This window comes from Pteropus medius, unplaced genomic scaffold (genome assembly GCF_902729225.1).
Source record: "Pteropus medius unplaced genomic scaffold, Ma_sr-lr_union100, whole genome shotgun sequence".
NCBI classification, from domain to species: domain Eukaryota; kingdom Metazoa; phylum Chordata; class Mammalia; order Chiroptera; family Pteropodidae; genus Pteropus; species Pteropus medius.
In genome coordinates this window covers 534,083-546,526 of record NW_024350397.1, presented here as the reverse complement: position 1 = coordinate 546,526, position 12,444 = coordinate 534,083, and the positions used below count along the sequence as shown (strand labels likewise).

General features: G+C 40.3%; 1 protein-coding gene across 5 annotated transcripts in view; it reads left to right on the top strand.

Moving 5' to 3' along the window:
* Positions 1-3,319: 3,319 nt before the first annotated feature.
* The window catches only part of ODAD2 (outer dynein arm docking complex subunit 2), a 138,350-nt gene continuing 129,225 nt past the window's right edge, over positions 3,320-12,444 (top strand). For 2 of the 5 annotated variants that reach the window (XM_039839672.1, XM_039839671.1), the window contains exons 1-3: positions 3,320-3,405; positions 7,084-7,346; positions 12,070-12,227. In XM_039839672.1, coding sequence (XP_039695606.1) covers positions 7,123-7,346; positions 12,070-12,227 — 382 coding nt within the window. In that variant the 5' untranslated portion in view covers positions 3,320-3,405; positions 7,084-7,122. Of the gene's footprint in view, positions 3,406-7,083; positions 7,347-12,069; positions 12,228-12,444 lie in introns of those variants that run through there. The other 3 variants (XM_039839673.1, XM_039839675.1, XM_039839674.1) reach the window with 3 other exon arrangements.

The window sequence follows — 12,444 nt, the reverse complement described above, 5'->3', positions numbered from 1 at the left end:
AATTACCCGAATTAAATAACCCAGTACCGCCAGCAAAGTGCATGGCACATACTGCTATCCAAAAGAGCATGTATTGAATCAATGAAGGTCTAGGAGATTAGAATCTAAGAAGGAGTCGCTTCATTTCCAGACCATGGACCTTAGTCCACAGTGTATCACTGAGAAATATCTTTGGGCACAGGGAGGCAGTTGAGGCTGGATTTCTTTGATGCTGGTTTTATCTGTAAGGGAAGGTAGGACTTCATAACATTTTCTAGTAGAAGTCCTGTTGAAACCTCCTGAAAACTCCACTGAGAGAGAATCTCGTCCCATAATGAGACCTAACTCCATTATCTTACAATATAAATAACTGTATTTTCCCATAAGACTCATGAGGTTCCCCGTCTCAGTCCTTTCTTTATTGGGGTATTAGACACTAAAACCAACTTGGCCTGTCACCTTCTCCTGGTTATGACTTTTAAATGCTTATGTTGGCTGCCTCACACCAGTTGGCCCCCCTCACACAGACGAACGGGCCCCTGAAGCCTGCTGACTCCTGTTTACAGACTACCACATGTTGAATTGTGCCCCCACTTCCCAGAAAAATCATACGTTGAAGTCTCAGTACCTCAGAATACAACTTTATAGGAGATAGGGTCTTGCTGAGCTTATTAAGTTAAAGTGAGTTAATTAGGGTGGGCCCCAATCCAACAGGACCGGTGTCCTTAGAAAAGGGGGAAAATTTGCACGTAGAAACAAGCATACAGAGAGAATGTCACATGACCATGAAGATGGCCATCAAAAAGCCCAGGAGAGAAGCCTAAAAGAAATCTTTCCCTCATTGCCCTCAAAATGAACAATCCTACTAACACCTCGAGTTTGGACTTCTAGCTTCCAGAACTGTGAGACAATAAATTTCCGTTGTTTAAGCTACCTAGTCCATGGTACCTTGTTATGGCAGCCCTGGCAAACTAATACCCAGAGTCTATGGCTAAACTCTGCCATGCACCAGAGGAGCTGGCCTGAGCCAGGGTGGCGGTTTCACAGAGAGCATGTTTAGCCGACATAAAGTTGATGGGATGGGCTAAAAGCTTTCAGGTCTTTCCCAGAAGCCCTTGGCAGACTTTTTCTAAAGTTTTAGTGGAAGAACTGAGTCACATGCCTATGCCTAGCTGCAGGCAGTGCTGGGAAAGGCCTCTGTTACAGCAAACTCCTGGGTGTCCTCTCAGTATTAAAAGCTCGTTTCCAGAACACAGCCACTTAGAATCGTCAGACTGGCTCTGTCAGTTGTGTCCAAGGAGATGTGGGCCTCACCTTGCTGGTATCTGGCTCAATAAAGAAAGCCAGGTAGCAAGTCTTCTTTGACTAGATGACTCATCAATTTTGCTCCTTCCGTGTGTTGGTTACTCTTCCAGACTTGAAGGCAACAGAAGAGGTCCCTATTTCATTGAACTTACTGTGGTGGTAGAAGACAGACAGTAAGACAGATCAGCCCAGATAAGTCCTACTGGAAGCGACTGTGAGGCTTTGTTAGATTGGTTGGACAGCACTGTTGAGAGGTAGTCACTTAAGTTGAGAGCTGGCCAATCAAGTTAGTGCTTCAACGTGACAAGGAAAAACTGCAATAAGCCAGCTGGGAATTATACAATTTAAATTTACATGCTTTTTCTTGGGAACTATCTGGTTAATAAACTCAGGTTTTGCCATCATATTAAGCACTGCTACATTCTGACACTTGGCATGAATTTGGCATGCCTTAGAGATAGTGCAGGTTCAGTTCCAGACATTTGCATCTGAGCTAGTTGTAATCTTTATGCTGGTGGAGGGTCTTGCCTTCAATTAGTAAAAAACGTAACATCTGTGAGGCACAATAAACCAAAGTGCAGTAAAATGAGATATGCCTGTAAATAAGGACACAGATGCTCAGGTTTTGATGGGCTCTGGCTTTTTCCAGCTGTGCAAACCAAGGTCAACAGTCCTGAAATTTACAGATCTCTGGCCATTTTCTGTATTGGGCCCAGTAATCCTCTCTCGTTGTATACAGCTGATTCAAACATGCATGTGAAATTAAGCACCCAAATGAATTTCCATGCTTCCAGGACTGCTTCCGACTCCTCTGAAGGGTAAACTCTGACCCTCGCCAGTCTATGCGACCTGCGTCAACTCTATAGGTATGGTACTGTGCTTGCCTCAGAGTATAATCTATCCAGTTTTTGAATTCATATTATATATCTATTGATGCATAATCTTCCTGATTAGTTGCAACTCTAGGCTTCTCCAGAGGTAGAGGCCCCTTTAGGCAAAATGATTCCACTCCTAACAACTTTCATACTCTCAGAAAGAGAAGAACCTCAAAACAAAGGACGAATTTCTCCATCTCATTTCCCTACTTGTCTGCACAAAGTCTCTATTTTTGAGCTGGGACAGTATAACTACCCTGACATGTAATGCCCTAACATCATTACACACTTGCCTCTTTGGCTTTAGGGAAAGAATCCAGTTTTAATTCCTAAACACTCTACCACCCTAACTTATCCAGTGCTGGTCCCTAAATACTGTACACCCCCCTGCCAAGATAGTACATGGCTCTTCTCTTTTCTTCCCCCCCCTCCCCCAAATATTTTTTTCCCAGTCATCTCCCGCTGGTTTTACGGAGTTGAGACTCTTTTTGGTGGAGTGTCTACTGGTACAATTAAGGCTTTTCTTAATGGACAAAGGTACTGGGCACTAAAAAATATGAGGAAATGTTCTCATTTCATACCAATACTCTGAACTAGACGACGAAAGCAGTTTCTGCTTTTGCAGGATTACTCTACCACATTTGCTTTTTGGAGAGACGCATTTAAGCCTCAAATATCCTGTGAGAGGCCCTACGCTATTAAGAGCTCAGTTAAGATTTACATAGAACACCTTATGCAACACCACTGAACACCTGTCTGCAAGTCTGTGGAGAAACACAAACCCGCGTTTCTAACGAATAACTTCTCTTTGCTTTTTGTTGTAATGTTAAGTTGCTGTTGAAACCCCTAACTGCTGGTGACTTTCATTAAGGTAAACACGTCCCACCTGATGGAGTTAGTCGGGTAGAGTCCTCGAAGGAGGCTGAATAACACTGTTTCCAGGGAAGGGTCGAGCGGGGAGCAGCGGGTGCGGAGCCCGTGGAGCCCCGCACGAGCCCGGCGTCTCCAGGACCCGCCGTGGCGCGGCGGGAGCACGAGGTCGCGCGGCGCACGCGGCCGCGGTCGGAGCAGGCTCAGGGCGCCCTCTCCACGTGGCCGCGCCGGGGGCGGGCTCGGCGCCTTCCTGCGCGGGCGGCGACGCTCTGCGCGCAGCCGGGGCCCCAGGTGTTTACCTCGCGTCCTAGCAACCGGCGGGCGCGCGGGAGCGGCGCGGGGCGCGTGGTGGGCGCCGAGCCGGGCTTTGCAGGTGAGTGCAGGGCGCGGGCGCGGGGCCGCCGCACCGGGCTCGCTGCTCCCGCGGGCCCGCCCTTCGGCCTGCGCCCGGCTCTTTGCAGCCGTCGCGTTGTTCGAGAAAAGGGGGCAGCTCACGGGTCTCGCTTCTGTCCCTCTCATCGTGTTCCCGTTCTGTCCTCGGGCCCGAGCGCTGTCTCCTCCCCTTCTTTCTCCCACACGGGGCTTCCCTACAGATACCTGGCGCCTGCTGGGACCTGGGGCCCTCCTGCTCCTTCGCCCCTGCGCCCCCTTCCCCACCCTGCCCGGACCGTATCTCCTCCCTGACCCTCTATCTCTACTTTCCCGGCGCCTCCCTGCTCTCGCCCTCTTCGCCTTTCTCCTCGGCCTTTGCAACTTTGCCTCCTTCTCTCTGTACTATCTTCGCTGTCTGCTTCCTCCCGCCTGTACCCCGTACCCCACACCCTCGGACGATTATACTCGAACTCCGACGGGCTTCATGTCAGTTCTGAAATTTTGATTTTTCTGCAAGTCTCACTGTATAGCTTCGTCATTCTCAGAATGCCGGCGTATGCACTGACTCCCAGTCCATGTTACCAGCCACATTTCTAGTTCTCAGAGTGGTTGCTTACATTCCCTAGCCTCATAAAGAATTCAATTTGCTTCTGCTTAGGTGTTACAGAAATTATTCATAAGTGGATTTTATTTAATTAATGATAACTGGAAGCTTGCACTTACCCTCAGAAAAACAAATTCCTATTATCTCTATTAGAGAAAATGAGTGCAAAGTGATTCTCAGTTTATGGAAATACACGCCCAGAAACTTTTTTCCTTTCACTAGTTAAACTTTTTAAAAACTCACTGTAATTCAAAGATATGCACTACGTATTCATATGTATTTATTGTAACCATGGTGCTTAGGCCAAAAGAACTCAAGGATTGGCAGTGTGTAGAAACTGAGCTGCCTGTCTTGATAAAAAGTGTTAATTTTTGTATTTTTTCCTGAATTATAATGACTGACCATTTTTGAACACCTTAGAATTAATTGAATAAGTGCTGTAGCTTCAGTTCTCTTGGTAAATTAAGAAACCATTGAAATTTCTCATATTTAAGATGAAAATAACACCAGATTACCCTGTTTTTATACTTCATTAAGTTAGGCTTTCTAAGTATCTCTCTTTCTAAGTCTTCTTATACATGGTCTCTTCTTTGGGATGGACATAGGCACCCCCTCCCTGAGATTTTCTTAGGCCTTTTGCTAACCATTCTTCTCAAATCAAATCTGTCTGTTGCTGAAGCTCCTGGTTTACTAGATCCAGGAAAACAATTTGAAGAGATTCAAATACGTTTCACTTAAATTTCTATAAAAATGTATCATGATAAAAAGAATTTTTTGCACATCTTAGTTCTTTTTAAAGTGTTCCAGGTAGTTGCTATGTGGTATGTTGACTGCCACAGTCTTATGCAATCTATGTAATTTCATATCTTACTTTAAAAAGGTACAAGAAGGAAAATGATGCCCATGCTATAGCTTTATAAGATCACCAAAACAAGTGTTATGCTTAAGATTAAAAACAAACAGAACTGTCCACCTAAGCCTCCCTGTATAAGATAGGAAGCCATTTGAACTTATTCTTAGTTTGCACTTATTTTCATAATACCGGGAAACTCAAGAGTGTCACACATACACATCAGTTCATGCTTCTGTGTTTGACATCTCACGATAGAATTGCACATTAAATGCACAGAACAAATTTATACCGTAATTGTACACATTTTATTTTACTAGCCCTTTTATATGTACATATACATAAATATGTACATATATACATATATCAGTTCTCAATCCTATGTGATCCACTCGGGTTTCGATAGCACATATATTGTAATGTTTGCTTCAGCTATTCCCCCAGAATAGCTGAAATCAAAATCTTAGGTAATAATTCTACATATGTGCATAGTTTTAAGTATCAGTGGCTCCCTAACTGTAAAATAAAGGAAAATTAAAAGGAAAATAATTGTAATAAAAGATCAGTATGTCAATAGTTAGATACTACTACACTGAATATATAATGAAGTAGTCAGATGCTCCAGCTTTACATAGAATTACTCTCCATGCAGTAGCTCCTAGTGCAAACGGATACAGACATGTCATTGAAACTTAAGTTATGTGAATAATATTGCCATCAATGGCATGGTTTTCCAAAATGCTTAGCTCTTGGTAAGGTTCCATATAAAACAAGTATGTATAACCTTTCTTTGATTTATATGATAGTTGCAATCCTGGAAAATCCAGTGCATATTAAAACTGTGAAAAAAAACCTGTGATTATTTGTACAGTGGAGCTAGGTTCTAGGAGCAGGGTTTACTTACCTGAAGTGTTTTACTTTCTAGATGCCTGGAGATTGCCGCAGAATTCTTTTGTCTGGGGTACTGTCCTTCACATTGCAGGAGCTCTGGCATTCTTGATCCTTATCACTAAATGCCAATAATGCCCCCTTCCTATCCTTTTGATGATGAAACGCCTGTATGGCACTTCTGCTTCTCAGCAGGCAGTACTGCCCCACTGTGAACCTCTGATGTAGATGTCCCTGTTACTGGATTTCAAGACAATACAGTACAGAAAGTAAAATGCCCAAGTCATTTCTGTAGAGTCTTGCTATTTCTGTGCTTTTGTAATAATGATGAGAGAATGAAGCTAATTATAGTCAATATTTAACTTTATAACCATTCTAATATCCTGGAAGAAAGATTTTAATGATCCGTGTTATAAATGAGGAAACAAGCAATTATAGATTATCTGGAAAAAAGCCATAAATATCCATTATGAATGTCAGAACTTGTTTTCTAACTTGGTTCTTATTAAAGTTACAGATAATACTATCCTTTTAAAACTCTCTTAAAGATTAATTTCTATTTAGCGAAAGCAAAATTTATTTCATTTGAATGTCTTTAAATTTTAAAGCTAGACCGTTTTGGTAACCAATTTAGATAAACAGCCTAAAAAGACTCTCGTTTGTTCTTTCACATTTGATCTTAAGAAGGTTACGAATGACAATAAAATTTTCTGGGTAGGACACATGGGCAGAGAGGATAGTATTTAGATTGTTCCCATACTCTAGTGAAAAGGAACAATGCATACTATACCAATTTTCAGAAAAAAACTAAAATTGTATTTCACAGTAACGTTCTTATTCTATTTCTTATTAATACAGAAGGCACTTGGGGAACTTTCAGAGCTCCCAGAATCATGCCCTCAGTCATCATTGCACTGATGCAGATATGATGACTGTAAGAAAGTCAGGGTAACAGTTCAATGTAATAACAGTTCTAAACAATGTGTGGCCCAGCTCACTTAACCTCCAGCCCCAGCAGAGGTACGAATCAAAGGCCAATGTTTTTTTCCACTCTTGGCGTTTTCTCTTTCTGTTTTCTAAACGTTCTCTCTTAGGCCCTGGGGAAATGAGAAAGCAGTTATTCATTTCCAGGCAGAGATTGGAAAATCCTTCAATACTAGTCTGTTTTATTTAAAGCTGGTTCAGTGAAAATTAACTGTTTTATTAAATCGAAGACAATTTAAAAAATCAAATAAGTAGAATGCGGGTTGGGTAATATTTATTAGCTTAAACTATTGAAAAACGTTCCAGTGCAAATGTGGATGCTGTCGTCTCTTTCTGACTCTCCTCTGCTGTAGCGCGTGTGCTAAGCTCAGATCGGAGCGTTCTCGGATCCCATGGGCGTGGCGCTGACCAGATCAGCGCAGTGGACTGCGGCCAGATATGGAGCTGGAACCCTGGCAGTTACTCCGTTAAATGAAGCGATAGTAAAAGAGATTATTATGTTTGTGGAGTGTTTTATCTATAAACATCCCCAAGAAGCAAAATATGTTTTTGTAGAACCACTTGAATGGAAGACAAATTTGGACCCCTCAGCATTCAAATCAGGTTATGTTGTCAGGTAAGCCAGTGAATTGCTTCTAGAATTGCTTATCTTTATCGTACACATTTTTATTGATTGGTTATGAGTTTGGGACAGGTAATTTAACATCTATAAATCTCAGGAATCTTCTGACCCAGGGATAACGAACTGGAGGCACGTAGGTGAAATCTGAGGGTATTTTGTTTGGTTAGCGCACTAACTTTCAATTGAATTTGAATTTCTTTTGATAGGGAATGCATTCTCCAACTCACCACACTCCTAACATTAGCCGTTGTTTGATGTCTGGCCTTTGACCTCATCCACACTGTCTGCCAGAAGCCAGTAGGCATTGCTTTTGTGGCCTCTGAGGTAGACATATCTTCTGATATCTAAATCTACCAATTCCTGCGGTGGCAGAGGGAGACTGGTAAATTTTGCTCAATATAAGGAAGAGATTGCCTAGCAATTAACATCGCCCTCAAATGAGAACTTTCCAAATCCGAGATTTAAAAAAAATCCTACTTCCACTTCAAACAATGAGCTGTTAATTTCTCCTTTGAACATACCTAAAAACTATGTGTTTATATAAATTGCATAATTACATATGATAAATACACATAAATTCAAAAATCTCTTGTTTTCGTCAGCCTCGGTTTATTCTCCACTTCTGGCATTCTGATCTTCTTTTCTTTGGTTTTGCATATAAACTTAGTACAAAGATAGATTTAAAGCAGATGTTAGACGCATATCAAGATGGTCATTGTATCTTGCCTCTGTATTTTGTTTTCCAGGTACAAACATGACCACGTCTGGGGCCTAGTTAGGTGGACTGTCACACACACCTCAAATGTATTACTCTTTCTCCTTCTGTATCCTTGTCCAATTTCTTTCTTTTTTTTTTTTTTTTTTGCTTTATTTCCATTCTTACATCTGTATACAGTCTTCATGTACAGTGTTCCCTCTTAAGCAGGATGTTTTGACGTTTTGACACCATGTATGCTTTGAACCAACTACCCTGTATTCCTCTGTCAAATGTACTATGCAGCTTATCCTTGGGCCAAGTTTTCTATCCATCATTCTTGTTTGTGACTTTTATTGATGATATCTTTGATGTTGGAAAGGATGAAGAAGGGTCTGATAGTGCTTGTTGTATTTGGAGCAAACCACGTATATGTGGCCCGATGAAAACCAGGTAGGTACTGATTGCCCCAAAGAAGCAAAGAATATAGCTGAGATTTTAGTAATAATGGAAAATACCAAATGCTTTTACATGCAGGTCTTCATCACGTTCCTTGTTCTCCCCACCAACCAGAAAACTGTCAGCAACTCATAGCCACTCGGACTTTACCACGTCTAGCAACATAACAAGTGATGTAAACCAGAGATGCCTCAATGGGCAGAAGAATATATTATTTAAACAGCCCCAACGACCTTATTCTTTGGTTCACATGCACTCTTTTTCTTAGCTGCTGGCCCGGAGTGCACCATTTATGCATTTAGTTAGAGTGGGAAGCTGCCGCTTTCCAGATAGGATTCAGGTCTGTAAGTGCACGTGGATGGCCAAAGTCATCATGAAAGATTTGAATTTACAGTCTCTGTATTTCTACCAAAAAGGAATATCTTTGTATATTTTAGAGTAAAAACAGATTATTATTTCTAAAGATTCTGTCAGGCCTCTCATAGCAAAACCAAGTCAGTTTAATCTACACTGAAAGTAAGTGGATAAGCTTCCCCTTTTGTTGATCTCTGCTGATATTTTAGGGCATATATTTATACTTGTGGCCTCCCTTCTCATTTGATATTGTGCATCTCCAAAGGTATTCTGTGTAGTGGTCAGTAAAAGTCTGATTAGCCTACTTCTGAATTAGGCTTATCAGTATCTGACATTGAAACGGATCCTTTAGTTACAAACTGAAAAGCTTTTACATTTCATCAGTGATCTTTCCTTTTGTGTAGTTGCTTTAACTGAATACATAGGCACAGCACTTTTTATATATTGCATATTTCCTTTTGTTCCTTTAGAGTCATTCCCAGTGTACAGCTATTGATCTGTAATAACATTTGTCATTCTCTCTCCATGTTCAATTTGAGGGGGATAGCTCTACTTTCATTTTAATGGAAATCAGGTCTCTTTATTACCATTTTCAATTACTTTTGTTCTTGTCAAACAGGATGAGATTAATAATCTTCCTAAAATGCCTCAGAATGAAGCCCAAATCCACCGTAAACTAAGGATGGACAACTCAATGGTCACACCTTCCGTAGATGGGACACGGAGCTGAGACGTTTTGACTCTCTAGAACCTGGCTTGGGAAATTTATAAATTGGATAAACTTTTAGAATCACTTTGTAAAAATGTTATTACCTGTTCTTTTCTCTTTTTCTCTGATAGAACTATGATTTTTGAATCATATTTCCTTTAGTATTAGTATTTTAGTTGTGAATCATGCTCTGCTGTGTCTCAGTGATATGTATGAGTTAGGACAAAGTTATATCCTGGTAAATTTTCTGTATGGATGAGAAATCAGGATGCCTGAGCCATGGCCCTCTTCCTAACTGCAGTGCACACTTTACTCATAATTCATACCTTTCTGGTTCATAGTTTTCTGATCAGTATTATGAAGGGCTGAATTACATGATCTCTAGCCTTAAAGTATTGTATTTTGGTAAAATTTCTAAGTCATCGTGTTAGGATCAGTGGCCATAACTTTTGTTATTGGGCTCTGTTTTTCATCCCTGAGGAATTACTAAATAGTTTCTCAATTCTAGCCTTATTTCCTATGTTACTATTTAGATATGGCATTATTGAGTAATTACTATGTTCTGGACACTAAAGCAGACAGACACTGGGGATTAAATAAATAGTACATTTTTCCCGTTTCGTATTTTCAGCTCCCTTCCCCAATTCAGTGTAGAAGTTTCTTGGTTTAGATTGGGGGACTTCATTCACAGCACATTGTTCTTGAGCTTCACGTGGTGGGTGCAGTGTTTTTCTTTTAAAGAGCGCTTTTTTTCAGACGTGGGAAACTGCGAACCCAGAAATTCAAACCTGCTCTTCCACATCCTCCCTGTAGCTGGCTGGCTCTGTTAAGTTACAGGTTTCAACTGAAACCTGTAGGAGCACTGATAAATGTCACCTGTGCCCTACAGTTCTGTTTCTCACCAGGAGTTTCATTTTCCTAAGTTAAGTAGCTTGCTATTGTTGGCTTTCATTCAGCCTGTAATTTAGTTCTCTCACCATCCACTTAGCATGAGTACCCAACCCTGATACAGGCCTTTAAGAGATCTCTTCAATCCTAAGGACATTTCTCCAAATGCTTTATTTTAGAGAAAATATCCATTTTGTACAGAATATACATCACTGGCAAGTCTAAAAACATTTTATTCATTCATTCATTCCTCGAATTTATTGACCACCCTCTGTGCAGTTACTATGTGAAATAGTGGGAACAGAACAGTGGGCAAGACTAATAAAAGTCCCTGTCTTAGCTTCAGATTGCTGCTGTAACAAATTACCACATACTTAACAGGTTAAAACAACACAGCTCTATTATCTTACAGTTCTGGAGGTGAAAAATCTAAAATGAGCCTGCAAGGCTAAAATGGGTGTCGGTAATGCTGTGTTCCTTCTGGGGGCTGGAGGAAAATTCATTCTTGCCTTTTCCAGCTTCTAGAGTCGCCTGCATTCTTTGGCTCATGGCTCTGCATCACTCTGACCTCTGTTTCCATGGTCACTTTGCCTTCTCTGACTTGACTCTCTGCCTGCCTCTTCCAAAGACTCTTTCAATTACATTGGGCCCACCTACGTATTCCAGAGTAGTCTCCCCGTGTCAAGATCCTTAACTTGATCCATTTTCAGAGTCCCTTTTCCTATGTCGGGTGCCATCATCACACGTTTTAGGGATTAGGACGTGGAGCCTCCCATAGTTTCTGCCCTTTTGTTTCTAGTGATATCGGATTGGTAGTAGATAGTCTGTATCAGATTTACTTTTTCTGATGAACTATCAACATTTCGCATCTATCTGCATTACAATTTTAAATATGTTAAATCAGGTCTTAAGATGTGGGCCATTTTGCAGGGAAATTAGTATGTAATGAAAAGCCTAAGTGATTTAATTAATGTTGTAAGGGGGTAGAAATCTATAGAAATATCACTGCCATAAAAAGATCTTAATATTTTTTTAATTTCAACAATAAAAAAAAATCATTAAAATGGAGGGAAACACAGATCTGAGAGACCCAATCATTTCTGATCTTAAAGAAAACCAAATTAAGGGGTTTGGAGTGGGAAAATAATCTGCAGAGAGGATCTAGTGTGCCTTTTTTTTTTTCATAGTTTTTTTGTTCACAAACACAGAGGAGCCAAGAAAATTTCTAACCACTAATTGCTTGGTGTAAAAATTTTATAAATAAAATAACATTAGAAGTCCTCAAAACACAAATGGTTTTGTGGAATCAGTGATTTTTTAAAGCTGTCCAGTGCATTCTTGGGAAAACAAAAACAGTTCATGTAGGTATTCACAAAATTTTCTTTCTGGATATATTTTATATTGCTCACTATGATTGCTAATAAGTTTGGGGATTTTAAGGGTCTGAGTGTAGAGGAAGGTGGAAAAAAGAAAATAAGCTTCTAGCAAGAGGTATTTATATTCTCTGTTTTATAATGAGATATGGGAATAATTTGCCAAAATAATTTAAATTTAGCTTCTACTGGCATTCAGGTAACCTGAAGCTTTCGATTTTTTTTTTTTTTCATTTTTAGTGCAACAACAGTCAAATCAGAAGAAGTTGATAAAAATGGACAGCCTTTGCTATTTCTCTCTGTACCACTAATTAAAATTAGGAGCTTTGGGCAGCTGTCACACTTGTTATATATTGCCAGAGATACAAAGCTGAAGGAAACACAAGCATGTCTTGAAGGTGATATTTACACTCCAGTCTGTTATTTGAACTTTTAGAAACATAATCCTGGGGCAAAATCATTTGTTACAGTATCTTGAAAAAAATTCTATAACCTAAAAGGTAAAAAGTCATATGTTCAGCTTCATAAAAATGTCATTAATTTTCCTTGGCTGAAATGTTGTGCTAATATCAAATTTCTACTTTAAAATAAAAGGCCTAATACTTTACCACTAGT